Here is a 27,701-nt window from a genome sequence, read left to right as displayed (position 1 = left end):
ACCACTAACAGAAGGACTCTGGATATACAGTTTCCCACCTTACCCAAGCTGACAACACAATTCAGTAGAACCGTCTGGACAGGAGCTTTCATCTTCATGCCAGCAAGTTGCACTTCTTAACTCAATTATCATGTCTGATTTCCAACCAAGATCATGGACATGAACAGAGGCCAAATTACAAACATAATCAGATGAGAATGTTATTTTCCAAGACCTTCCACAATTACTAATTTCTGTGAGAAACAAAGATACGGTATCTGCTAGCAACAAACAACTTGGAAGACACACCTTTCGGTAATGAAGGTGCAAGGGGAGGGTAAATATTGAGTCAGAAAATTCCAGTATCTGTAACAGTGGACCAGGAAAGACATTTCAACAATACAGACCTCATATCATGATCACATATTAGGAAGATAATACAAAGTAAGAATCAAAAGCTTTTCACCTAAAAATTATACCAAGTTACACATGAAAAAAAAAACAAAAACTGAAAACCACTTATCACCCCTGGGTTCAAAAGACATCATAATGGGAATTCCCTGGCAGTCCAGTGGTTAGGACTCTGTGCTTCTACTGCAGGGGGCATGCGTTTGATCCCTGGTCAGGGAACTAAGATCCCGCAGGCTGAGCAGGGCAACCAAAAAAAAAGACACTGTAATGGAAATGAGGCAAGCTTTATATGACTGTATGATTATTTAAAGTTGGAGATAACAAAATATAAGTAGTACAGATGAAGTAGACATAGAGAGATAGTTATTATCTTCAGTATTCAGATCAGCAATATGAGCTAGAAATTAATACACTGGGATCCCTATTCAGGATGAGGCACTTACCAAGGCAAAACCATATTTATCTCTGTTAAAAGATTTCTATTGTGCTCTGAGTTTTCATGTACAAAGTAAGTGAAGTGCTGAAGGTTTTCCCACGTTTTCCCTTTCATAAGTTTTTCTCTACAGTGTGCTGCTCACATTACAAGTTTGAAGAGAGAATGAAGTCTCTCCCACGGTCCTTGGATTCAGAGTTTCTCCCCAGCATGTATCCTCATGTGTCCTCGCAGGTTTGCGGGGTACCAGAAGGCTTTCCCACATTGCTGACATTCATAGGGCTTCTCCTCACTGTGCATTCTTACGTGCTTTCGTAAGGACGAGGGCCAACAGAAAGCTTTCCCACACTGTGTACATCTGTAGGCTCTCTCCCCACTGTGCGTTCTCATGTGTCCTCGAAGGGAGGCGTGGCGAGTGAAGGCTTTCCTGCAGTGCTGGCATTCGAAGGGCCTCTCCCCAGTGTGCGTTCTCTCATGCTCCCGGAGGGATGTGGAACAACTGTAGGCTTTCCCGCATTCCATACATTCATAGGGTTTCACTCCGCTGTGCATTCTAACATGCTTTTTAAAATATCGCTGATGCCTGAAGGCTTTCCCACAGTGCTGACATTCATAGGGTTTCTCTTCGCTGTGTGTTCGTGCGTGTTCTCGAAGGGATGAGGAGCAACTGTAGGCTTTGCCGCATTCCATACATTCATAGGGTTTCATGCCACTGTGTGTTTTCACGTGTCTTCTGAAGTATTTGGGACAACTGAAGGTTTTCCCACATTCCTTACACACGTAAGGTTTCTCTCCAGTGTGCATTGTCACATGTCCTCCCAGGGATGCAGGATATCGGAAGGTTTTCTCACATTCCTTACATTCATAGGGCTTCTCTCCAGTGTGAGTTCTCACATGCCGTGCAAGGTAGGAATAATACATAAAGGATTTCCCACATACTTTACACACATGGATTTTCTGTCGATGGTGACCTCTCTCACGTCCCTTAAAGGATGAGGGACAAGTGAGAGCTTTTCCAGACTTCTTACACTCTAAAGACTGTTTACTACTGCCACTCTTCACATATCTCTTAGATGCTCTCCCAGCATCCTGATGTTTTTCCAGTTTCTCTACAATGTGTGTTTCCCCAGGAGGATTTAGGCACGAGACACAGCTGCAGGCTTCCCCACGTTCTTCACATGGATAAGGTTTGTGTCCAGGGTGAGATCTTTGCTGATTCTTCTGGAAAGAACAATCCCTGAAAGCTTTTCCACACTTAGTGCATTTATAGGGCTGAATTCCAGTCGGATAACCCTTATACACAGTAAGACGTGTAATCTGGTTCAGGGTTTCTCCACATTGATGACCTTCATTACCTTTGCAGAGATGCTCCACCAAACCATTTCTGTTCAAAATGGGAAGAACAGTATTAGGGATTAATGATTATAACTGATTTCTTCATTAATGATTTATTGATGGTTGTTCATTATTATTTTCACTATGTATTTGCCATTTTCAAGGAATGGGTATGTTGTAGGCACTGTCTGCATTGTGACAACATGTAACAAGCTTAATGCTCTGGCTGAGGGCTCAGACAGAGCCATAACGTTCTGTGTTTCTTACATACAGGGTTTCCTGGTCGTTGTTTCCAACTGAATTATGTTTCAGATACCTCACATTTATGAAAGTATTCTCTTGTGAAAATTTTCTAAGTAAAAAATTGTTTAGCTAGGTTTATACCTTTTCTTTAGTTTCAAGTTAGTCTAACAGTCTGCAGAGATCTGCCTTCCCCTGTAGCTGTGCCACTCACCTGAAATCCCTCTCCTGAGTTTGGTGACCTCGGATGTTATGAAATATCCAGTTTTCTCCAAAAACAGAACAGGAATCATTTCTTGTGCATCTTACTATTTTCTTTTCACTGCATAGTTCATTCTCCAAAATATCCCACTGAGGACTTGATCCACTGGTTTTAACTTGAGGGCAAGAACCTGTAACAGTTGGTAACAAAACTAAACCCCCAGGAAAGAAACGGTGGGATAAAGGAAAGAAAAGAGACCATATGCAGATTTCTTTCCATATACTGACCCAAAAATGTAAACACATTTTATAAGGAAAAATGGACATGGGAACAAAGAAAAACTCTGAGGACCCTTAGCTATTTGGAACTTTGGCCATTGTAAGAAAAATGAGTCAAAGTGGCAGCTTGTTCACTAAGAGATACTTCAAAAAGAATGGAGACTGATGTCGAGATCAGTATTTTCAGAAAAGTAAAGTAGGATGGAACTGGGTAAAATGCACATTCCCAAGTGCTCCCTTTGTAAGAGGAGCTACAGAAAGACTTCCCAAGTGGGCAAGGATGGATGAAAACTCCAAGAGGGAAGCCAGGTTAATGACAAACATCACCTTCTCAAAGACAGAGTCATATTTCTAACAGGTATGTCCAAATATCACTCCCTGATCCAGAACCTTCTCCTCCCGAGACGTGTGCCCTCCTGGTGATCGCAGGCACAGAGGCCCTAGACAAAGCCCATCTCCACTGACCCAGCTGCCACTGGGAGATCGGATGGTGTGTGGCTGCTGTCTTGCTCATGGAGAAAAGCTCCTCATGGGGAGGATGAAGGACAACAAGCCATCCATGAGATGGGCCAATTCTCTGGTCCTCAAGTCACTGACAATGGGTAAGTGTGGGTTTAATTGCAGCAAAATTATCATGTCATATGTATACTGATCACAGTGTAACTTTCACAGGGTGAAAACCATAACGCTGCTCTCACTGCTCTAGGTGACACTGCAGAATATGCTCACATTTATAAAATTCGGGACTCTCAGGATTCTAATCAAGAGTGACAAAAAGTCAATCAATACAGTAAACTTTGTTTTCATGGAAAAGCTACCTGACCCTAGGTAGGTTTCATGAAAGGTTGGACTGTGTCTGTCTTTTTTCCAACATGTTCTCATCCTTGTCCCTAATAAGAAAGGACAATTTTAAGAAATATTTGTTCCCTAAAGACTAAGTGCAGGGAGGAAGCCATCCTCACCCACGGAGGCCAGGTTCCTGAAGGTCTCCAGCATCACGTCTCTGTAGAGCTTCCTCTGAGCCAGGTCCAGCAAAGCCCACTCCTCCACGGTGAAGTTCACAGCCACGTCCTCAAAGACCACCGAGTCCTGAAACAGCCACAGGTTCTGTCAGCAAGGCTCCCTCTTCACCCCCGTGTGTGGGAGGATGGGGAGGCCGAAAGTCGGGAACTGGACTCAATTCCTAGAACTCCTGAGCTTACACTCTCTTGTGGGAAATGAACACACACAAGCCAATCAAATGCATTTTACTCAGTGATGCTAAGTGCTGGAAACTGAAGCAAAGTGTAACAGCAATACTTGATAAATACTCACACACACATAATTAGAAAGAATTGTTTTTACTGAAAGAGTATATCCTAAGGTATGATAAAGACTGAAAAATGAAATCATCATTCAGATAACATGGAAATGGATACCTGGCTTGGTCAAAAGTTATTACTACCTTGTCAACTCCAAGAACCGGAAACAGAACGTCAGTGCTGCTGGATCTGAATAACACTTAACTTGAAGGCAAAAGCAGCAGGGAGTCTGGTCTAGCCCCCTCATATCCAACAGAGGCAGAGATACGACCCCCTGCCAAGATGAGATGGACACCAGGGGTATACAGGCAGTCCAGGGCCCAGGGCCTGGCACATCCACTGGGTAAGCAAAGGCCTGGTTCCTCAGGAATCTGTCAAGCCAGTGGAGCCTCTCAAATTAATAACAGAGTGCTCGGAATTCAAGGAACAGACCCCACAAACAAGAGCTATTGAAGGATCTAATGGTAATGGAGTCAAGTTGACTTTAACAGGGAGAAAAAGAACCTAATTATTATTTTTAGAGAAATATTGGGGACTTGCCAGGTGGCACAGTGGTTAAGAATCTAACTGCCAATGCAGGGCACACGGGTTTGAGCCCTGGTCCCAGAAGATCCCACATGCCGCGGAGCAACTAAGCCCATGCATCACAACTACTGCACCTGTGTGCTACAACTACTGAGCCCACGTGCCTCAGCTACTGAAGCCTGAGTGCTCCAGGTCCCACGTGCCACAAATGCTGAGTCCACATGCTACAACTACTGAAGCCTGTGCATCTAGAGCCCATGCTCTGCAATGAGAAGCCACTGCAATAAGAAGTCCACACACCTCAAAAAAGAGTAGTCCCTGCTCACCACGACTAGAGAAAGGCTGCCTGCAGCAATGAAGACCCAACACAGCCAAAAATCAATAAAATTTTTTAAAAAAAGAAATATGGGACCACACTGCACTGATGATATAAACAGACAATGACAAAAATAAAAATTAGAGATTTTTTAAAACAACAAATATGGTCTCAAAATCTGAAGGAAAAACAAATCCCCACAATATCAGCTACAAAGAAGGCAAGGTTACTTCAACTAGGGTTGCAACTGGGTTTGCTAATCACACACCTGATGAGAGGCCTGTATCAGAAATATATTTTAAGAACTCATATGACAACAATAAAAAAAATAAAAGATAAGAATATAAAAGACAAATAATACAGTTAAATAATGGGGCAATAAATGTGAATAGACAATTCTCCAAAGAAGATATACAAATGGCCAATAACCATATGAAAAGAGGCTCAATAGCATGAGTAATTGGTGATCCATATACAAAATTGAATTGTGGAGAGACATTTCCCAACCCCTTCTATGAGGCTTGTATTACCCTGATACCAAGACAAGAAAAAGACATCACATGTAAAGAAATCTACAGAGCAGTATTCCATATAAATATAGACAAACAAATTCCTCAAAAATATCCACAATCCAAATCTAGAGAGATATAAAAAGTACTAAACACCATCACCAAGAGGGATTTATCCCAGGAATAAAAAGTTTGGTTCAAAGAAACAAAGCATTGGTATCAAATACCTTATTAACAAAGAACAAAAACCATATGATCACCTCAATAGACTCAGGAAAAGTATCTGTTAGAACATCACCTTTTCATGATGTTCTTCTCTAAGTGGAAAAGACCACAACTAGATATATAAAAACCAGAAAGGAAAAGTTGCACTGGTAAAGTCAAAGATAAAGTAAAGGTAGTAGATCAACCACTTACAAACCTAGTAGGAAAGTTAAAAGACAAAACTAGTAAATTTATCTATATCCATAATAAGTAGTTAAGGAATACAGAAAACAACATATGTAAAATATGATACAAAAAAATATTAAAGGACTTCCCTGGGGATGCAGTGGTTAACAATCCACCTGCCAATGCAGGGGACACGGGTTCATGCCCTGGTACTGGAAGATCCCACATGCTACAGAGCAACTAAGCCGGTGCACCACAACTACTGAGCCTGTGCTCTAGAGCCTGCGAGTGACAACTACTGAAGCCCACGTGCCTAGAGCCTGTGCTCTGAAACAAGAGAAGCCACCGCAATGAGAAGCCTGTGCACCGCAATGAAGACCCAATGCAATAAAAAATAAATAAATAAATAAAGTTAAAAAAATTAAACACAAGTGGGAGGACTAAAAATGCAGGGCTGTTAGAACTTAAGGTAATCATGTATATAGAAAGGTTGCTATGTATAAACCTCATGGTAACCACAAACTAAAAATCTATAATAGATACACACAAAAGAGAAAGTAATCCAGACATAACACTAAAGATAGTCATAAAATCACAAGAGAGCAAAAGAAAAAAAAAAGAAAAAAAAAAAAAAAAAAGCTATAAAAACAACCAGAAAGCAATTAACAAAATGGCAATAAGTACATACCTATCCATAATCACTTTAAGTAAATGGACTAAATGCTCCAATCAAAAGACATAGAGTGGATCCACCACAGGGCAGACAGCAGAAGCAAGAAGAACTATAATCCTGCAGTCTTTGGAATGAAAACCACTTTCACAGAAAGAATGACAAAATGAAAAGGCCAAGGACTATGTACCAGAGGAAGGAACAAGATAAAAGCCCAGAAAAACAAGTAAATGAAGTGGAGATAGGCAACCTTCCAGAAAAAGAATTCAGAATGATAGTGAAGATGATCCAGGACCTCAGAAAAAGAATGGAGGCATAGATTGAGAAGATACAAGAAATGTTTAACAAAGACCTAGAAGAATTAAAGAACAAACAAACAGAGATGAACAATACAATAACTGAAATGAAAAATACACTAGAACGAATCAATAGCAGAATAACCAAGGCAGAAGAATGGATAAGTGACCTGGAAGACAGAATGATGGAATCACTACTGAGGAACAGATTAAAGAAAAGAGAAATGAAGACAGCCAGAAACCTCTAGGACAACATTAAATGCACCAACATTCACATTAAAGGGGTCCCAGGAGGAAAAGAGAGAGAGAAAGGACCCAAGAAAATATCTAAAGAGATTATAGTCAAAAACTTCCCTAACATGGGAAAGGAAATAGTCACCCAAGTCCAGGAAGTACAGAGAGTCCCAGGCAGGATAAACCCAAGGAGAAACACACTGAGACACACAGTAATCAAACTGACAAAAATTAAGGACAAAGAACAGTTATTAAAAGCAACAAGGGAAAAAGGACAAATAACATACGAGGGAACTTCTGTAAGGTTAACAGCTGATTTCTCAGCAGAAACTCTACAAGCCAGAAGGGAGTGGCATGACATATTTAAAGTGATGAAAGGGAATAACCTACAACCAAGATTACTCTATCCAGCAAGGATCTCATTCAGATTTGACAGAGAAATCAAAAGCTTTACAGACAAGCAAAAGCTAAGAGAATTCAGCACCACCAAACCAGCTCTACAACAAATGCTAACAGAACTTCTCTTAAGCGGGAAACACAAGAGAAGAAAAGGACCTACCAAACAAACCCAAAATAATTAAGAAAATGGTAATAGGAACATACATATTGATAAGTACCTTAAATGTGAATAGATTAAATGCTCCAACCAAAAGACACAGATTGGCTGAACAGATACAAAAACAACACCCATATATATGCTGCCTATAAGAAACACACTTCAGAACTAGGGACACATACAGACTGAAAGTGAGGGGGCGGAAAAAGATATTCCATGCAAATGGAAATCAAAAGAAAGCTCGAGTAGCAATACTCATAGCAGATAATAGACTTTAAAATAAAGACTGTTACAAGAGACAAGGAGGGACACTACATAATGATCAAGGGATCAATCCAAGAAGAAGGTATAATAATTATAAACATATATGCAGCCAACATAGGAGCACCTCAATACATAAGGCAAATGCTAACATCTATAAAAGAGAGAATTGACAGTAACACAAAATTAGGGAGGGACATTAACACCTCACTTACACCAATAGACAAATCATCCAGACAGAAAATTAATAAGGAAACACAAGCTTTAAATGACACAACAGACCAGACAGATTTAATTGATATCATAGGACATTCCAACTGAAAACAGCAGATTACACTTTCTTCTCAAGTGCACATGGAATATTCTCCAGGATAGATCACATCTTGGGTCACAAATCACGCCTTGGTAAATTTAATAAAACTGAAGTCGTCATCAAGCATCTTTTCCAACAACAAAGCTATGAGATTAGAAATAAATTACAAGAAAAAAAACCGTAAAAAACACAAACACATGGAAGCTAAAACAATACGCTACTAAATAACCAAGAGATCACTGAAGAAATCAAAGAGGAAGTCAAAAAATAGGTAGAGACAAATGACAATGAAAAAACGATGATCCAAAACCTATGGGATGCAGCAAAAGCAATTCTAAGAAGGAAGTTTACAGCAATACAATCCTACCTCAAGGAACAAGAAAAATCTCAAATAAACAATCTAACCTTACACCTAAAGTAACTAGAGAAAGAACAAACAAAACGCAAAGTTAGTGGAAGGAAAGAAATCCTAAAGATAAGAACAGAAATAAATGAAATAGAAACAAAGAAAACAATAGCAAAGATCAATAAAACTAAAAGCTGGTTCTTTGAGAAGATAAACAAAATTGATAAACCTTTAGCCAGACTCATGAAGAAAAAGAGGGAGAGGATTCATATCAATAAAATTAGAAATGAAAAAGAAGTTACAACAGACACCACAGAAACACAAAGCATCATAACAGACTGCTACAAGCAAGTCTATGACAATAAAATGGACAGCCTGGAAGAAATGGACAAATTCTTAGAAAGAGGGGCTTCCCTAGTGGTGCAGTGGTTGAGAATCCGCCTGCCAATGCAGGGGACACGGGTTTGAGCCCTGGTCCGGGAAGATCCCACATGCCGCAGAGCAACTAAGCCCGTGCGCCACAACTACTGAGCCCGCATGCCGCAACTACTGAAGCCCGTGGGCCTAGAGCCTGTGCTCCACGAGAGAAGCCACCACAATGAGAAGCCCGCGCACCGCAATGAAGAGTAGCCCCCGCTTGCCGCAACTAGAGAAAGGCCACATGCAGCAAAGAAGCCCCAACACAGCCAAAAAAAAAAAAAAAATTCTTAGAAAGATATAACCTTCCAAGACTGAACCAAGAAGAAATAGAAAATATGACAGACAAATCACAAGTAATGAAATTGAAACTGTGATTAAATATCTTCCAACAAACAAAAGTCCAGGACCAGATGGCTTCACAGGTGAATTCTATCAAACATTTAGAGAGGAGCTAACACCCATCGTTCTCAAACTCTTCCAAAAAACTGCAGAGGAAGGAACACTCCCAAATTCATTCTACAAGGCCGCCATCACCCTGATACCAAAACCAGACAGAGATACTACACAAAAAGAAAATTACAGACCAACATCACTGATGAATACACATGCAAAAATCCTCAAGAAAATACTAGCAAACAGAGTCCAACAACACATTAAAAGGATCATACATCATGATCAAGTGGGATTTATCCCAGGGATGCAAGTATTCTTCAATATATGCAAATCAATCAATGTGATACACTATATTAACAAATTGAAGAATAAAAACCATATGATCATCTCAATAGATGCAGAAAAACTTCTGACAGAATTCAACACCCACTTACGATAAAAACTCTCCAGACAATGGGCATAGAGGGAACCTACCTCAACATAATAAAGGCGATATACAACAAACCCACAGCAAACATCATCCTCAATGGTGAAAAACTGAAAGCATTTCCTCTAAGATCAGGAACAAGACAAGGTTGCCCACTCTCGCCACTATTATTCAACACAGTTTTGGAAGTCCTAGCCATGGCAATCAGAGAACCAAAAGGAATAAAAGGAATTCAAATTGGAAAAGAAGAAGTACAAGTGTCACTGTTCACAGATCACATGATACTATACATAGAAAATCCTAAAGATGCCACCAGAAAACTACTAGAGCTAATCAGTGAATTTGGTAAAGTTGTAGGATACAAAATTAATGCACAGAAATCTCTTGCTTTCCTATACACTAACATTGAAAGATCGGAAAGAAAAATTAAGGAAACAATCCCATTCACCACTGCAAAAAAAGAAAAAATAACTAGAAATAAACCTACCTAAGAAGGTAAAAGACCTGTACTCAGAAAACCATAAAAAGAAATCAAAGATGACACAAACAGATGGAGAGATATACCATGTTCTTGGATTGGGAGAATCAGTACTGTGAAAATGACTATACTACTCAAAGCAATCTACAGATTCAATGCAATCCCTATCAAATTACCAATGGCATTTTTTACAGAACTAGAACAAAAAAATCTTAAGATTTGTATGGAGACACAAAAGACCCCAAATAGCCACAGCAAACTTGAAGGAGAAAAACAGAGCTGGAGGAATCAGACTTCCTGACTTCAGACTATACTACAAAGCTACAGTAATCCAAACAATATGGTATTGGCACCAAAACAGAAATACAGATCAATGGAACAGGATAGAAAGCCCAGAGATAAACCCATGCACATATGGTCACCTTATCTTTGATAAAGGAGGCAAGAATATACAATGGAGAAAAGACAGCCTCTTCAATAAGTGGTGCTGGCAAAACTGAACAGCTACATGTAAAAGAATGAAATTAGAACACTCCCTAATGCCAAACTCAAAAATAAACTTAAAATGGAATTAGAGACCTAAATATAAGGCCAGACACTATAAAACTCTTAGAGGAAAACATAGACAGAACACTCTATGACATAAATCACAGCAAGATCCCTTTTGACCCACCTCCTAGAGAAATGGAAATAAAAATAAACAAATGGGACCTAATTAAACTTCAAAGCTTTTGCACAGTAAAGGAAATCATAAACAAGATGAAAAGACAACCCTCAGAATGGGAGAAAATATTTGCAAATGAAGCAACTGACAAAGGATTAATCTCCAAAATATACAAGCAGCTCATGCAGCTCAATATCAGAAAAACAAACAAACCAATCCAAAAATGGGCAAAAGACCTAAATAGACATTTCTCCAAAGAAGATATACAGATGGCCAACAAACACATGAAAGGATGCTCAACATCACTAATCATTAGAGAAATGCAAATCAAGACTACAATGAGGTATCACCTCACACTGGTTAGAATGGACATTATCAGAAAATCTACAAACAACAAATGCTGGGGAGAGTATAGAGAAAATGGAACCTTCTTGCACTGTTGGTGGGAATGTAAATTGATACAGCCATTATGGAGAACAGTATGGAGGTTCCTTAAAAAACTGAAAAAAGAATTACCATATGACCCAGCAATCCCACTACTGGGCATATACATGCACTCCAGTGTTCACTGCAGCACTATTTACAATAGCCAGGTCATGGAAGCAACCTAAATGCCCACTGACAGATGAATGAATACAGAAGATATGGTACATATATACAGTGGAATATTATTCAGCCATAAAAAGGAACGAAACTGAATCATTTGTGGAGACGTGGATGGACCTAGAGACTGTCATACAGAGTGAGGTAAGTCAGAAAGAGAAAAGCAAATAGCGTATATTAACACATATATGTCGAATCTAGAAAAATGGTACAGATGAACCCGTTTGCAAGGCAGAAATAGAGAAACAAATAGAGAACAAACGTATGGACACCAAGGGGGGAAGTGTTGGGCAGGGGGTGATGGTGAGATGAACTGGGAGACTGGGATTGAAATATATACACTGATTTGTATAAGATAGATAACTAATAAGAACCTGCTGTATAAAAAATAAAATTAAAAAAAATTAACAAATTGAACAAAAAAGAATGACTCACATTCTGGGGAGATTTTAAATTTTTTTTTAAATGAAATATCAGTTAGAGAGAAAAAAATCATTAAAAAAAGAAAACACACAAAGTGGCTGAATGGATACAAAACCAAGACCCATATATATGCTGCCCATAGGGACTCACTTCAGATCTAAAGATACACAGATTAAAAGTGAGGAAATGGAAAAAGGGATTCCAAACAAATGGAAACAGAAAGAAAGCTGGAATAGCAATACTTAGACAAAACAAACTTTAAAACAAAGATTGTAACAAGAGACAAAGAAGGACATTATTTCATGAAAAAAGTATCAATCCAACAAGAAGATATAACACTTGTAATTATATATGCACTCAACATAGGAGCACCTAAATATATGATGCAAATATTAACAAACATAAAGAATGAAACTGACAGTAACACAATAGCAGGGGACTTTAACACCCCACATACATCAATGGACAGATCATCCAGACAGAAAATCAGTACTGAAACACTGGCTTTAAACAACACATTAGGTCAGATGGACTTTAAATTACACACACACACACTAGAGTTTTTATATATAAAACATTCCATCCAAGAGCAGCAGAATACACATTCTTTTCAAGTATACATGGTACATCCTCCAGGATGCATCACATGCTAGACTACGAGTCTCAATACATTTAAGAAGAATGAAATTGTATCAAGCATCTTTCCCAACCACAACAGTATGAGAAATATATTCTTATATATATACATATAAGAAAAGAACAGCAAAAACCCCACAAAAATGTGGAGGGTAAACAACATGCCATTAAACAACTAATGGTTTATTGAAAAAATCAAAGAGGAAATAAAAAGATACCTGGAGATAAGTGAAAATAGAAACACAATGTTTCAAAAATCTATGGGATGCAGCAAAAGCAGTTCTAAGAGAGAAGTTCATGGTGACACATCCTACCTCAGGAAACAAGAAAAACCTCAAATAAACAATCTAACCTTACACCTAAAGAAACTAGAAAAAGAATAACAACCAAAATCCAAAGTTAGTAAAAGGAAAGATATAATAAAGATCAGGGCAGAAATAAATGAAATAGAAACTAAAGAAAAAACAACAAAAAAGATCAATGAAATGAAGAGCTGCTTCTTTTAAAAGATAAACAAAATTGATAAACCTTTGGCCCACTCATCAAGAAAAAAAAAAGAGAGCCCAAATAAATAAAATCAAAAAAGAAAGACGAAAAATTATAACCAAAACTACAGAAATACTAAGGATCATAAGAGATTACGCCAAACAATTACTCACTAATAAAAAAATGGATAAATTCCTAGATGTGCAATCTTTCAAGACTGAATCAGAAACAAATATAAGAGGGACTTCCCTGGTAGTCCAGTGGCTAAGAGTCCTTGATCCCAGTGCAAGGGGCCTGGATTCAATCCCTGGTCAGGGAAATAGATCCCACATGTTGCAACTAAAGACCCTGCATGCCACAACTAAAAGATCCCACATGCTGCAACTAAAGATCCCACATGCCACAACAAAGATCCTGCATGCTGCAACTAAGACCTGGGGCAGCCAAATAAATAAATATTTTTTAAAAAAAGAAAAGAAAAAGAAACATAAGACATGAGTGGACCAGTTACTAGTAATGAAATTGAATCAGTAATTTAAAAACAAAAAAAAACCTCCTGACAAACGAAAGTCCAGGACCAGATACCTTCACAGATGAATTCTACCAAACAATTAAAGAAGAGTTAATCCCTATCTTTTTCAAACTATATCAACAAATTGAAGAGGAATGCTTCCCAGATCGTTATATGAGGCCAGCATCACCCTAATACCATAATCAGACAGATACTACACACAAAAAGAAAACTACATGCCCATATCACTAATGAACATAGACACAAAAATCCTCAACAAAACACTAGGAAACAAAAATCAACAATACGTTAAAAGGATCATTCACTATGATCAAGTGGGGTTTATCCCAAAGATGCAAGGATAGTTCCACATCTGCAAATCAGTCAACATGATAGAACTCATTAACAAATTGAACATTAAAAATCATATGATCACCTCAGTAGATTCACAAAAAGCTTTTGACAAAATTCAACATCTGTGTATGATGAAAACTCTCAACAAAGTGGGTATAGAGGGAACATACCTCAACACAATAAAGGTATATATGACAAACCTAGAGCCAATATCATATTCAATGGTGAAAAGCTGAAAACATTTCCTTGAAGATCAGGAGCAAGACAAGGATGCCCACTCTCGCCACTTTTAAATAACACAGTATTGGAAGTCACAGCCCCAGCAATCAGACAATAAAAATAAATAAAAGGAATCCAAATTGGAAAGAAAGAAGTAAAACTGTCACTGTTTGCAGATGACATGATACTATACGAAAATATCCTAAAGATGCCACACACACAAAAAAAACTGTTAGGGGCTTCCCTGGTGGCACAGTGGTTGAGAATCTGCCTGCCAATGCAGGGGACACGGGTTCAAGCCTGGTCCGGGAAGATCCCACATGCCACGGAGCAACTAAGCCCGGGCGCCACAACTACTGAGCCTGTGCTCTAGAGCTCGTGTGCTACAACTACTGAAGCCCATGTGCCTAGAGCCCATGCTCCACAAAAAGAGAAGCCACCGCATTGAGAAGCCCGCACACTTCAACGAAGAGTAACCCCCGCTCGCCACAACTAGAGAAAGCCCGCACGCAGCAATGAAGACCCAACACAGCCAAAACTAACTAAATAAATAAATAAACTGTTAGATTAAATGAATTCAGTAAAGTTGCAGGATATAAAATGAGTATACAGAAATCTGTTCAGTATCTAAACACTAACAACAAACTATCAAAAAGAGAAATTAAGAATAATTCCACTTACAACTGCATCAAAAAATAAAATACCTGGGAATAAATCTGAGGAGGTAAAAGAACAGTACATAGAAAACTATAAAACACTGATGAAACTGAAGATGACACAAAGAAATGGAAAGTTTTATTGTTCTCATTGATTAGAAGAATAAATATTGTTAAAATGACCATACTACTGAAAGCAATCTACAGAGTCAAGGCAATCCCTACTAAAATACAAATGGCATTTCCCACAGAACTAGAATGAACACTTCCAAAATTTGTATGGGAACACAAAAAACCTCAAATAGCCAAAACAATTTTCAGAATGAAGAATGAAGCTGGAGGTATCATATTCTCTGATTTGAAACTATACAACAAAGCTACAGGAATGAAAACAGTATGGCAGTGGCACAAAAACAAACATATCAATGGAACAGAATAGAAAGCCCAGAAATTAACACACATTTATTTGGTCAATTAATATATGACAAAGAAGGCAAGAATATACAACGGGGGCGGGGAGGAAGATAGCCTCTTTAATAAGTAGAAAACTGGACAGCTACATGCAAAAAAAACAAAAAAACAAAACCAGACTACTTTCTCACACCATACACAAAAGCAAACTCAAAATGGGTTAAAGTCTTAAATATAAGACCTGAAGTCATAAAGCTTCTAGAAGAAAACATAGGCTTGATGCTCTTGGACATGTCTTAGCAATATTTTTTGGATATGTCTCCTCAGGCAAGGGAAACAAAAGCAAAAATAAACAAATGGGACTACATCAAACTAAAAAGCTTTTGCACAGTGAAGGAAACCACCAATAAAATGAAAAGGCAACCTACTGACTGGGAAAATGACATATCATTTGCAAATGATATGTCTAGTAAGGGATTGATATCTAAAACATATAAAGAACTCACACAACTCAGACAAAAACAAACAACTCAATTGAAAAATAAGCAGAGGACCTTAACAGCCATTTTTCCAAAGAAGACACACAGAAGGCCCAAAGGCACATGAAAAGGTGCTCAACATCACTAATCATCAGAGAAATGCTCATCAAAACCACAAGGAGATATCACCTCACAACTGTCAAATGGCTATTATCAAAAAGAAAACAAGTGGGGCTTCCCTGGTGGCACAGTGGTTGAGAGTCCACCTGCCGATGCAGGGGACACAGGTTCGTGCCCCAGTCTGGGAAGATCCCACATGCCACGGAGTGGCTAGGCCCGTGGGCCATGGCTGCTGAGCCTGTGCGTCTGGAGCCTGTGCTCCGCAACGGGAGAGGCCACAACAGTGAGAGGCCTGCATACCGCAAAAAGAAAAAAAAAGAAAACAGGTAACAAGTGTTGGTGAAGATGTGGAGAAAAGGGAACCCTTGTGCACTATTGGTGGGCATGCAAATTCATGTAGCTGCTATGGAAAACAGTATGGAGTTTCCTCAAAAAATTAAAAATATACTCTATAGTACAGGGAACTCTACTCAATACTCTGTAATGGCCTCTACGGGAAAAGAACTTTTTAAAAAAGTGGACATATGTATATTTATAACTGATTCATTTTCTGTATACCTGAAACTAACACAACATTGCAAATCAACTATACTCCAATTAAAAAAATGTTTTTAAATTAAAAATAGAACTACCTCACAATCCAGCAGTTCCACTTCTGGGTATTTTTCCAAAGAAAACAAAAGCACAAACTTGAAAAGATACAGGTACCTCTATATTCATTGAAGCATTATTTAGAATAGCCAAGATATGGAAGCCACCTAAGTGTCCACTGATAGATGAATGGATATGGAGATATATATATATATATGTATATATACATATATATATATATAATGGAATATTACTCAGCCATATAAAATAAAGAAATCTTGCCATTTGTGACATAAACCATATGATTTCACTTATATGTGGAATCTAAAAAACAAAACAAATGCACAAAGATAACAAAACAGAGTCAGAGATGCACAGACAAATAGCAGTTGCCAGAGGGGAAGGGGTTGAGAGGATGACTGAAATAGTTGAGGAAGATTAAGAAGTAACAGCTTCCAGGCTTCCCTGGTGGCACAGTGGTTAAGAATCTGCCTGCCAATGCAGGGGACATGGGTTCGAGCCCTGGTCCGGGAAGATCCCACATGCCTCGGACCAACTAAGCCCATGCGCCACAACTACCGAGCCTGCACTCTAGAGCCCACGAGCCACAACTACTGAAGCCCGCGCACCTAGAGCCCATGCTCCGCAACAAGAGAAGCCACCACAATGAGAAGCTTGTGCACTGCAACGAAGAGTAGCCCCCGCTCACCACAACTAGAGAAAGCCCGCACTACAACGAAGACACAATGCAGCCAAAAATAAATAAATAAATAAATTTAATTTAAAAAAGGTAACAACTTCCTTTATAAGTTATAAAATAATAAGTCACTGGGATAAAATGTACAGTGTAGGGAATATAATCAATAATAATATCTTTGCATGGTGACAGTTGGTAACTAGACTTACAGTGGTGATCATTTTGTAATGAACAGAAATAGTGAATCACTATTTTGTGCACTGGCACTAACATAGTTCTGTAGGTCAATTATACTTCAAGAAACAAAGAAACTCATAGAAAAAGAGATCAGATTTGTGGTTACCAGAGGCAAGGGGTTGGGGGAGTGGAAAGTGGATAAGGTGGTCAAAAGGTACAAACTTCCAGTTACAAGTTAAATAAGCACCAGGACGTAATGTACAACATGATTAATATAATTAACACTGCTGTATGTTATACATGAAAGCTAACAGAGTAAATCCTGAGAGTTCTTGTCACAAGGGAAAAAAAATTTTTTTCTTTTTAGAATTTTTTAAAAATTATTTATTTTTGGCTGTGTTGGGTCTTCGTTTCTGTGCGAGGGCTTTCTCTAGTAGCGGCGAGCGGGGTCCACTGTTCATCGCGGTGCACAGGCCTCTCACTATTGCGGCCTCTCTTGTTGCGGAGCACAGGCTCCAGACATGCAGGCTCAGTAGTTGTGGCTCACAGGCTCAGTTGTTCCACGGCATGTGGGATCTTCCCAGACCAGGGCTCGAACCCATGTCCCCTACATTGGCAGGCAGATTCTCAACCACTGCACCACCAGGGAAGCCCTCTTTTTTAAATTTTGATTGGAGTATAGTTGATTTACACTGTTGTGTTAGTTTCAGGTGTACAGAAAAGTGAATCAGTTATACATAAACATATATCCACTCTTTATTTTTTAGATTCTTTTCCCATATAGGCCATTACTGAGGATTGAGTAGAGTTCCCTGTGCTATACAGTAGGCCCTTATTAGTTAATTTTATCTATAGTAGTGTGTATATGTCAATCCCAGTCTCCCAATTTATCCCTCCTTCCCCTTACCTCCTGGTAACCATAAGTTTGTTTTCTACATCTGTAACTCTGTTTTTTTTTTTTAAATAAATTTATTTATTTTATTTATTTATTTTTGGCTGCGTTGGGTCTTCGTTGCTGCGTGTGGGCTTCCTCTAGCTGTGGCGAGTGGGGGCTACTCTTCATTGTGGTGCACGGGCTTCTCACTGCGGTGGCTTCTCTTGTTGCGGAGCACAGGCTCTAGGCACGTGGGCTTCAGTAATTGTGGCATGTGGGCTCAGTAGTTGTGGCTCGTGGGCTCTAGAGCGCAGGCTGAGTAGTTGTGGCCCACAGGCTTAGTTGCTCCACGGCATATGGGATCTTCCTGGCCCAGGGCCCAAACCCGTGTCCCCTGCATTGGCAGGTGGATTCTTAACCACTGTGCCAACCAGGGAAGTCCCTGGTCTCCTTTCAATACAACAGAGTGAAAATGGTGATCCCAAAGCTACCTTAATAATAGAGGCTTCCTGAATAGAAACATGGCCCCAGACTCCTCCATGTGCCAGCTTAAAGCAGAGCAGGTCAGCCAGGCTCATTTAGGAACCGTCACCACCTAGGTATTGTCTGTATCTGCCAAGGACAGTTCCTGGAGAAGAGTCCGCCCATTACCCTGCACCATCCATAAGCCTTACCATCATTGTTGAAACTCCTATCGCAGCTGCATCAAGTAAGAAAAAAGACAAAAAGAACCACTTTCAAAAGCCCAGAATCGAGAGCTGGCAGATACACGGAGTCAGCCAGGAGAACCTCCCTGAGGACGGGCTGGGTTGATGATGTGGTGAAGCCTCAAAGAGGGAAAAGTAGTTTTTCCTTCTTCTGTGCTGGGGGAAAAAAAACAGTTTTCCCTACTGTGTGTTTCTTCCCTGTGTGCCTCTTTTCCTTCACAGAGAACACTTCACTTCAGACACTTCTGGTCTCCAGTGTGTGGCGGTTTCTCCCCACACCAGGCAATTCTCTGTGACTCCAACTGGGTTTCCCATGCTTTCACTCAGTGCTGATACACTCTACCTGGAGAGATCCCACAGGTTAAGGGCTCAGTCCCTCAAGACTGACCCCAACCCCCAAACACACACACACTTCAGACGCCAGTCTCAAGACCAGGCTGTCACCTGTGCTTCTTCTGACCTACCAGCTATAGATCACAGGTTCCCATGACCCCTTCTCCTGGGGTTCCATTAATTTGCCAGAGTGGCTCACAAAACTCAGGGAAGCACTTACCCACGTTCACCAATTTAATAAAGGATGCAATAAAGGATACAGACGAACATCCTGATGAAGGGACAAGTAGGGTGAGGAATGTGGGAAGCGGCACAGAGCTTCCATGCCCTCTCTGGGCATCACCCTCCCCACACCTACCCCTGGTCACCAACCCAAAAGCTCTCTGAACTCCAAACAACTGGGATTTTGTGGGGGTTTCATCACAGAGGCAGGAATGGTCATTAAGTCCATTTTCAGCCCTCTCCCTTAAGCGAATGTGGGGCTGACAGTTCCAAGCTTCTTATTATGGCTTGTCTTTCCAGTGACCTGACCTCATCCAGGAGGCATCCATGAGCCCAGAGTCATCTCATTAGAACAAAAGGCACTTCTATGACCCAGGAGATTAGAGGGGTGTCAGGAGCCAGGGGCAGAGACCAACATATATCTTCTATAATCTCGTAAGTCTTTAAACACAACTGGCCCTAAATGTGATGATTTGCCCTCAGACTTGAAAGCAAGGAAAGAGCGTCCTTTCAAAAGGAAACGGGGGATTTTCCCTGGTGGTCCAGTGGTAAAGAATCCACCTTACAATGCAGGGGACACGGGTTCAATCTCTGGCCAGGGAACTAAGATCCCACGTGCCACGGGGCAACTAAGCCCACGCACCACGACTACTGAGCCTGCGCTCTAGAGCCCACGAGCCACAACTACTAAGCTCATGCGCCTCAACTAGAGCCCACGTGCCACAAACTACAGAGCCCATGTGCCCTAGAGCCTGTGCGTCACAACTAGAGAGGAGCCCGAGCACCACAACGAACAGCCCGAGAGCCACAACGAAAGATCCCGCATGCCGCAACTAAGACCTGACGCAGCCAAAAATAAATAAAATAAGTAAGTAATAAGTCTTTAAAAGAAAAAAGGAAACTGGGTTCAAAATACTTCATGAGGGACTTCCCTGGTGGCTCAGTGCTTAAGAATCCGCCTGCCAAAGCAGGAGACATGGGTTCGAGCCCTTGTCTGGGAAGATCCCACATGCTGCGGAGCAGCTAAGCCCGTGGGCCACAACTACTGAGCCTGCTCTCTAGAGCCTGCGAGTCACAACTGCTGAGCCCATGTGCCACAACTCCTGAAGCCCGCGCACCTAGAGCCCATGCTCCGCAACAAGAGAAGCCACTGCAATGGTCCGGGAAGATCCCACATGCCACGGAGCAACTAAGCCCATGTTCCACAACTACTGAGCCTACTCTCTAGAGCCCGTGAGCCACAACTACTGAAGCCCACGTGCCTAGAGCCCGTGCTCCGCAACAAGTGAAGCCACTGCAGTGAGAAGCCCGTGCACCACAATGAAGAGTAGCCCCCGCTCGCCGCAACTAGAGAAAGACCGTGCGCAGCAACGAAGACCCAACGCAGCCATAAATAAATAAATAAATAAATAAATAAATAAATAAATGTTGCAAGCTGACAGTTCATGAAAGATGTAGTTCTAGTACACTATTTTCACACACCTGCCTTAATAACAGGTGAACGTGGGCTTCCCTGGTGGCGCAGTGGTTGAGAGTCCGCCTGCCGATGCAGGGGACGCAGGTTCATGCCCCGGTCCGGGAAGATCCCACATGCCACGGAGCGGCTAGGCCCATGAGCCATGGCCGCTGAGCCTGCGCTCCGCAAGGGGAGAGGCCACAACAGTGAGAGGTCCGCGTACCACAAAAAACAAACAACAACAACAACAAAAACAAAACAAAAAAAACAGGTGAACAGGTCACTCTTCTATGTACTTTATGGAGCCTGTTGAGCTTTGAAAATGGTCAAATACGGGAAATAATAAATAATCAGTATTAAGTTAAATGATCTTTTTCTAGTGGATGTGATTTTTGCTTTTTAAGGAGTATGAAGTGCTTTTCAAACTCTCATCCCAATGCAGCAAAATACCAATGAACAATTCTTCCCCAGGAGGATCCAAGTTAATGGAATCTCATCGTCAATCAAGTCTTCATCTCGTCTATCTCCTTATCACTGAAGCATAAATTTCTTGAGAGCAACTGAAATACCAATCTTGGAACTTTTTTACATAATCTTCTTTTCCTTCCTTCCTACTGTTTAACGGGGAACTGCTCCTCTTTACTAAACAGATATCTGTGTACACCACTGTGTTGCTCTGGGTCAAGATGTGCTTCATCACGAAAGCTTTCAGGGTGTGTGGAATGCGAGAATATAAAAAACAAATCTGCCCAATGCATTTGAGCAGAAGTGCTGGTTCCTATTTAAAGCCTGTCTCTTAACCTGCATATACCAGGATGGGAGCAAAAGATGCCTTAATATGTCACATGTCATGTGCTGGAGACAATGAGGTTGGTGAATGCCTGTTTATCTTCTGTTCTGTGTTTTTATTTTTTTTTTTACTTTTAATTAATTAATTTATTTTGGCTGCACCGCGTGGTGTGTGGGATCTTAGTTCCCCGACCAGGGATTGAACCCGTGTCCCCAGCATTGGAAGCGCAGAGTGTTAACTGCTGGACCACCAAGGAAATCTGTGTTCTGTGTTTTTAGTTGTTTAATAACTGAGGTCTTCTAAATGGTTTGTCATAAAACCACATTTCAAGTTTTGTTTCTTTTCAGAGAATCTTTTCAAGTATTCAAATATATTTATCACCCTGATCTCTCAATAATAATAGACACAGAAATCTCTCTAATGCTGACCTGTAGTACATGCTTGATTTTAAAAAACTGTTAATAGGGGACACTAATAGAGTAAGTTTCACCAGGAAAAAAATATTGTAATAGAAGAAAACATTTACCTTTATTCATTGCTCAAATGTTTGTGTATGTCACACCCCAAAAGAATATGAAAATAATCACAGAATGAGATTTTTAGTAAGTTTCCAGTATATAAACTCATAAAAATAAATCTTGGTGTATTTTGAATCACTAGAAACAAGCAATTGAAAAGTAAAAATTTTCAGGACTTCCATGGCAGTCCAGTGGTTAAGACTCCATGCTTCCAATGCAGGGGGTGAGGGTTCGACCCCTGGTTGGGGAACTATGATCCCACATGTTGCACGGTACGGCCAAAAAAAAAAAAAAAAAAGTAAAAAATTTAAATATTAGACCTTTAAAACTAATTGCTACAAAACTAATTTTCTTTAAGTCCTAAATTATGTCTAATAAAGGATATAAGCTGATTTGTGGATAAAGTCCAAAATGTTATCAAACGACCCCACAGTAAAATGAAATAAATGGAGAGATGGGCACATTCTCAGTAAGGGGACTTGATGTCACCATGACGTCAGCTTCTCCCAAACAGGTCAAGAGTTTAAGAAAATTCCACTGGATCTTCAATTCCATTGAAGGTTTGCTTTGGGTTTTGGTCTGGGGGTTGTTTCTGTTTTGTGTGAACTTAAGAAAAACTACTTTTAAAAACTGAAATGGAAGACAAACTTCTAAAACAGCCAAGACTTTCTACAGAACAAGGTGGTGGGATTTTCCCTAACAGACATTGAAACTTCTTAAGCTGCAGTGATTAGGACAGGATGGTGTTAACAGAGAGATGGACAAATACACCAATGGAAAAAAACCACAACACATTGAAAGAGACCCACATGTCTTCAGCATGTGGATCTACGCCAGAGCACTTGATGCTGGGCAGGGGCCAGATGATGACACTTTGATGGGGCAGTGACCACTGGATATCTACAGGGGAATAAGAAATCTTTTTCCTTATAAGTGCATATACAATAACCAATTCACTGTGGGCTTAACTATGAGAGACGAAAGTAGAACACATTGAGAAGTTACAGGTAAATGCATTATGACTCGACAATCGGGGGAGTTTTCTTATAGAGGAAAAATAGAGTAAGCTACAAAGGAAGATGGAGAATGTCAAGTCTATTAAAGCTAAGACGTGTCCATCAAATAGAATAGAGAGAACTGATGAACCACAATCTGAGCGAACATATTTGCCATACCGAGAAATGAAAAAGGTTGAATGTCCAGAGTATGTAAAGAAAGTATAATAAATCAGTAAATATACAAATGAATTACAGGTGAGAAAATGACTGAAAACTATTTCACAGAAGACGAACACCATTTATAAGAAGTGCTCAACCCCAATGGTTAACAGTAAAAACCAATATACAATCACAAGGAGATCCCACTTCGCATATTATGATGGACAAAATTAAGCTGGATACTCCTGAGCCAGGCTGGAACCTGGAAGCTTTGCTGCAGTGCCTGCAACTGGACAAACATCTCCTCCAGCAACAAGATACAAAGAGACTATAAGGGACTAAAAAAACTGCACGGCAGGCTTGGGGCAAATTAGGAACAAGAAGATACAAAAAGACCAAATAATCCAACTGCCACTCCTGAGGAGTCCGGAGCAAAAGCAGGGTACTGCCCATGCACCTGGCACACAGCACCACCAAGGGGGTGGGCACACCACCCAAGCCACCCCTCCGGCACAGCTGCTGGACTAGAGCCCCCCCACCCAATATAAGAGAACGCAGCTCACCCCCACCCCGTCCTCAGAGAGTGAGCAAGGAAACCTGTTGCTTGTTTTCGCTCCCTCCTGCTGCCGCAGGAGCCCCAATAAAGCCTTGATTGGAATTTCTTATCTGGCCTCTTATCAACCTCTGTTGATTCAAGTCCGAGAACCCTGGTCAGTAATACTCCGAGTGCTGGAAATGGCGTAGAATCAACACTAGACTCCAGCCCGCCATCCACACTTCCTAGTATTTTGAAAATATCCATAATCTACAGTCCTTCAATTTTCCTTCCACACGTAAAAATTTATATTGCACTGGCATTTGGAGACAAAAATCAAGGAGTATAAATAATAGCACGGCTGATAAATCAAAACTAACCATGAGACAACCCAATCCCCACAGAACTGGATGGAGGATACCACCTGGTCACTCCCTTCCTCTGAAACCAGGACATGTGAAACAGACTGGGGCCAAGAACCACGTAGAAGCATTCTGTGTGCCATTACTGGTGTGGTACGGGTCATATTCACTTATGGCAGATTCAGCAGAAGCAAAATCAAAACGCTGCTTGGTGATGAGGAACAGGTGTAAAGCTGCAAAGAATACCAAAAAGACCAGGATGATGGGCACCCTGGGGGCCGCTCACTGGGAAGTGCTACCAGCCAACCAAGGGAATAAATATCTACACCTTCAAGTAACAGAACAAAAGTCTTCAGTACGCACACTGAGTCACAGGGCACCAGATTCCATCCAAGAAACAAAAGGGAAGCGCAGCCAAGTGTGAGCCGCTCAGATCAGCGGCCTGCTGCCCACGGTGCACCAGGAAAGCCCAAGTCAGAAGGTCAAAGCCATCCGAGCTGGGGGGCTGGGATCCCCCTGCTGACACACAGCCTGGCTGGGCGCCCCCAGGGCAGGGGGAGGGACCGAGCGCCTGAGATCAGTGTGGAAATGCCCCCTCCTGAGGACCTCAATTCTCACCCAAGAGGAAACGCTCAAGTTGAAGTTCTGACCCAGAGAAGCTCTCCAATTCATCAACCTTCTCAGCAGCAGTTGAGCCCAAGGAGCCTGCCCTAAGTCTGACCTTCACAGACTCACTCAGGGTGCACAGATCACACTCAATTCAGCAACTCCTTGGATGAGGCCGAAAGCGAAGGTCAGGAAACAGCTGAGGACAACGAAACCTCGGCTGAAAAACCACCCCCAGCCCTTCTGCAGGTGGATCCCCTACCCCATGCTCATGCCATAAACACCTCCTTCTGTGGTGGTTCTACAGTCTGGAGGCCACATGTGTGGGGAGGGGTGGCAGCAAGGGCCCAGAGCACCTTCCTTCACCTCCCTCACAGGCTCAGCTTGTCCCCGCCCCAGAGGATGCATCCACTTCAAGCACTGTGGGTCATTCACAGGAGACAAAGACCCCTGTCTCAGTGTGTACATGAGAACCTGCAGGATCACTGCTTCCTCCTGCGTTCACGGATAATGTAGGAGAGGGAAATTCTGGGGCACTTTTATGATTTGAGGAACAGGATACTGCTCATCCCTTTCAGAAGACAGGCATCAGTTCACTAATATCCTCATGATGACAAGCTGTAACTCATCTAAAAAGAAGTGAGCAAGTCTCAGTAGCACTGGTCACATTCCACAGAATTTCCACTCACCTCTGTTGTCCAGGTAATAACAGTTAGTGGACCAGATTCAGTCAGTGTCAGAACTCTGCACTTTGCATGGAAGAGTCATTACAGTTTCTCTGAATCTTTTAAATCCATCTCTCCACCCATTTCACATGAAGGGGTGGGACTGCCTGTATTTCCTGAAATTCTAATGGAAGAGAAAACATTTTCTGTACTGAGACACTTCTCCCCAGAGGCATCTCTGGTTAAGGCCCAAAGGCCCAGAATAATACAAGTCAGCAGGAAAGGACAAAGACCTGAGATGCTTACTACCCTCACTAAGGAGAAGAAACCAGGCAGAAAGAATGCGGAATTTTACACTTGCTGAAACCAGAAGCTGGATCAGGGGAAGCTATTAGTGCTGAGCTGGACCCAGAGGAGGCTGCTCACAGGTGTCAGGGGACAATGCTGAACCCTCCCTGAGCCCTGTGCTCCTGGAAACTTCGATGGGAGGTGAAAGGAACCCCCACCCTTTGGTCTTCTGGAAAACGGCAGGCTGCGAGAAACCACCCCCGTGCCCCACCTGACTCAGATAAGACTCACACGGAGGCCCCTTGTTAATCCAGGACAAGGCCAGACGCAGTCCCCTCAGAGCCCCATCTCCACCTCATCAGTGATTAGCAGAACTGTTCCCCCCACTAACCAAACAGAACAAATGCTTGTTGGCCAAACTCTGGTTCAGCTCCTCTCCTTCCCCCTGACCTGGCCTCACCGCAGCCAGCCGACAGATCCCTAAGGACAGGCTGGCCTCAGGGATCTGCTATCCGAGCATCACACCTGGTCCCTCCTGGTGTTGTTTAAGCCTCTGTGTGAAAGAAACTCTTTGCCCAACTCTTGAGACACTTGCAGATCTTGGGGTCAGATGTCCCCCTTCCTGCAAAGCCCCCTGTGCCTCGTGCAGCAGACCCTTCTCCCCTGCAGGAAATCATTTGAATGAAAGTCTGCCTTTAGGAAATTTGGATTTTTATTTGACACTGGCTTGACCCAGTGTTCACAATTACCCATTTCTTACTCAAACTTTACTTAGGCTCCTGTCTACCCACAGGCCCCTGACTTTGAGTCACCACTCCCTCCCCCCGGCCCCCACTGAGAAGCACTGAGCTGCAGAGCAAACCCTCCCCTCGGCCCCCCTCCCCGACCCCGGGCTGAGAATGCGCTGACCACAGGGACGCCCCATTCTGTCAAACAGCCTTGCTCTCACCCTCCTCACCCATAGCCCTTTTCTGTTTAGTCTGAGACCCTGGAACATTTGTGGTATCCGAGCCCTGTCCCTATTCCAAGTCTTTGGAATATTAAAAACAAGACCACAGCCCCAAACGGAATCGGTTATTCTAAGTCCCAAATCACCAAACAGAGACTTAATTACAGTTTCAGCCTCTCCCAGAAACGGAATCTGAAACCAGTCAGTCAGGAATTACCTGGTCAGCACAGTGAAGTGATCTGCCTGACAGACCCCTGCCCTCCGTAGAGTAACCTGGCCACAGACAATCCACTTTTCGCTACTTTCTTTGTCCCGCTCCCTCTGCCTACGGAAGACTTTCATTCCGTACAGCTCCTGGCAGCGCCCTTATAGATATGCTGGATGGGAAGCTGCCAGATTCATGAATTGTTGCATACAGACGTAAGAGCTTCAAAATGTACTCAGTTGGATTTTGTTTTTTAACGGGAATAAAGTTTCTCCTTACCCAATAAGGGTTTGACTTTATCTGTCAGGTCACGGCGCGTTCCCTCACCCCCGCCCCTGACCTCTGCCCGGGTCACCTGGTCCTCCCTGGGACCCCCAAGGGACGCATACTCAGGTCGGGACTCCCCCGCCCCCCACGAGAGGACGGGAAAGACAGGACGCCGGGACCCCACCCCGCGGCCGAGGGGGAGACTCGGGTCGGAATCCAGGGGAGCGGGCGCGGAAGACCCGGGCCTGCCTCAGCTCCCAGGCGGTCCTAATCAGCCCCTTCCGTCTCTGGCCCCGGCCCGCGCACTCACCATCTCCGCCCAGGTCCTGGGTGTCCAGGGCGTCCTCCCGCGGCCCCGCAATCTGGGCCGGTGACAGCCACAGACACCGGACACCTGGGTCCGCGCCCCGCAGGTGCGCAGGCGCGC

General features: G+C 42.0%; 1 protein-coding gene across 2 annotated transcripts; it reads right to left on the bottom strand.

The window, feature by feature from the left end:
- Positions 1 to 655: 655 nt before the first annotated feature.
- LOC113608738 (zinc finger protein 77-like) lies at positions 656 to 27,701 on the bottom strand. Of its 2 annotated transcripts, none has more exons than XM_027085520.1 (4): positions 27,585 to 27,701; positions 3,841 to 3,967; positions 2,613 to 2,790; positions 656 to 2,207 (listed from the first exon to the last, which is right to left on the bottom strand). In XM_027085520.1, the coding sequence occupies exons 1-4, from the start codon at positions 27,585 to 27,587 to the stop codon at positions 1,016 to 1,018; spliced, it is 1,500 nt and encodes a 499-aa protein (XP_026941321.1). In that variant the 5' UTR covers positions 27,588 to 27,701; the 3' UTR covers positions 656 to 1,015. The 2 variants fall into 2 exon arrangements, with proteins under 2 accessions (XP_026941321.1, XP_026941322.1); XM_027085521.1 differs by lacking the exon at positions 27,585 to 27,701 and adding an exon at positions 25,590 to 26,608.

Source organism: Aethalodelphis obliquidens, unplaced genomic scaffold, assembly GCF_003676395.1.
Source record: "Aethalodelphis obliquidens isolate GAN/ISIS:26980383/991018 unplaced genomic scaffold, ASM367639v1 scaffold53, whole genome shotgun sequence".
Taxonomy (NCBI): domain Eukaryota; kingdom Metazoa; phylum Chordata; class Mammalia; order Artiodactyla; family Delphinidae; genus Aethalodelphis; species Aethalodelphis obliquidens.
The sequence above is the reverse complement of the archived record's forward strand: the minus strand, read 5'-3'. Positions and strand labels throughout refer to the sequence as shown.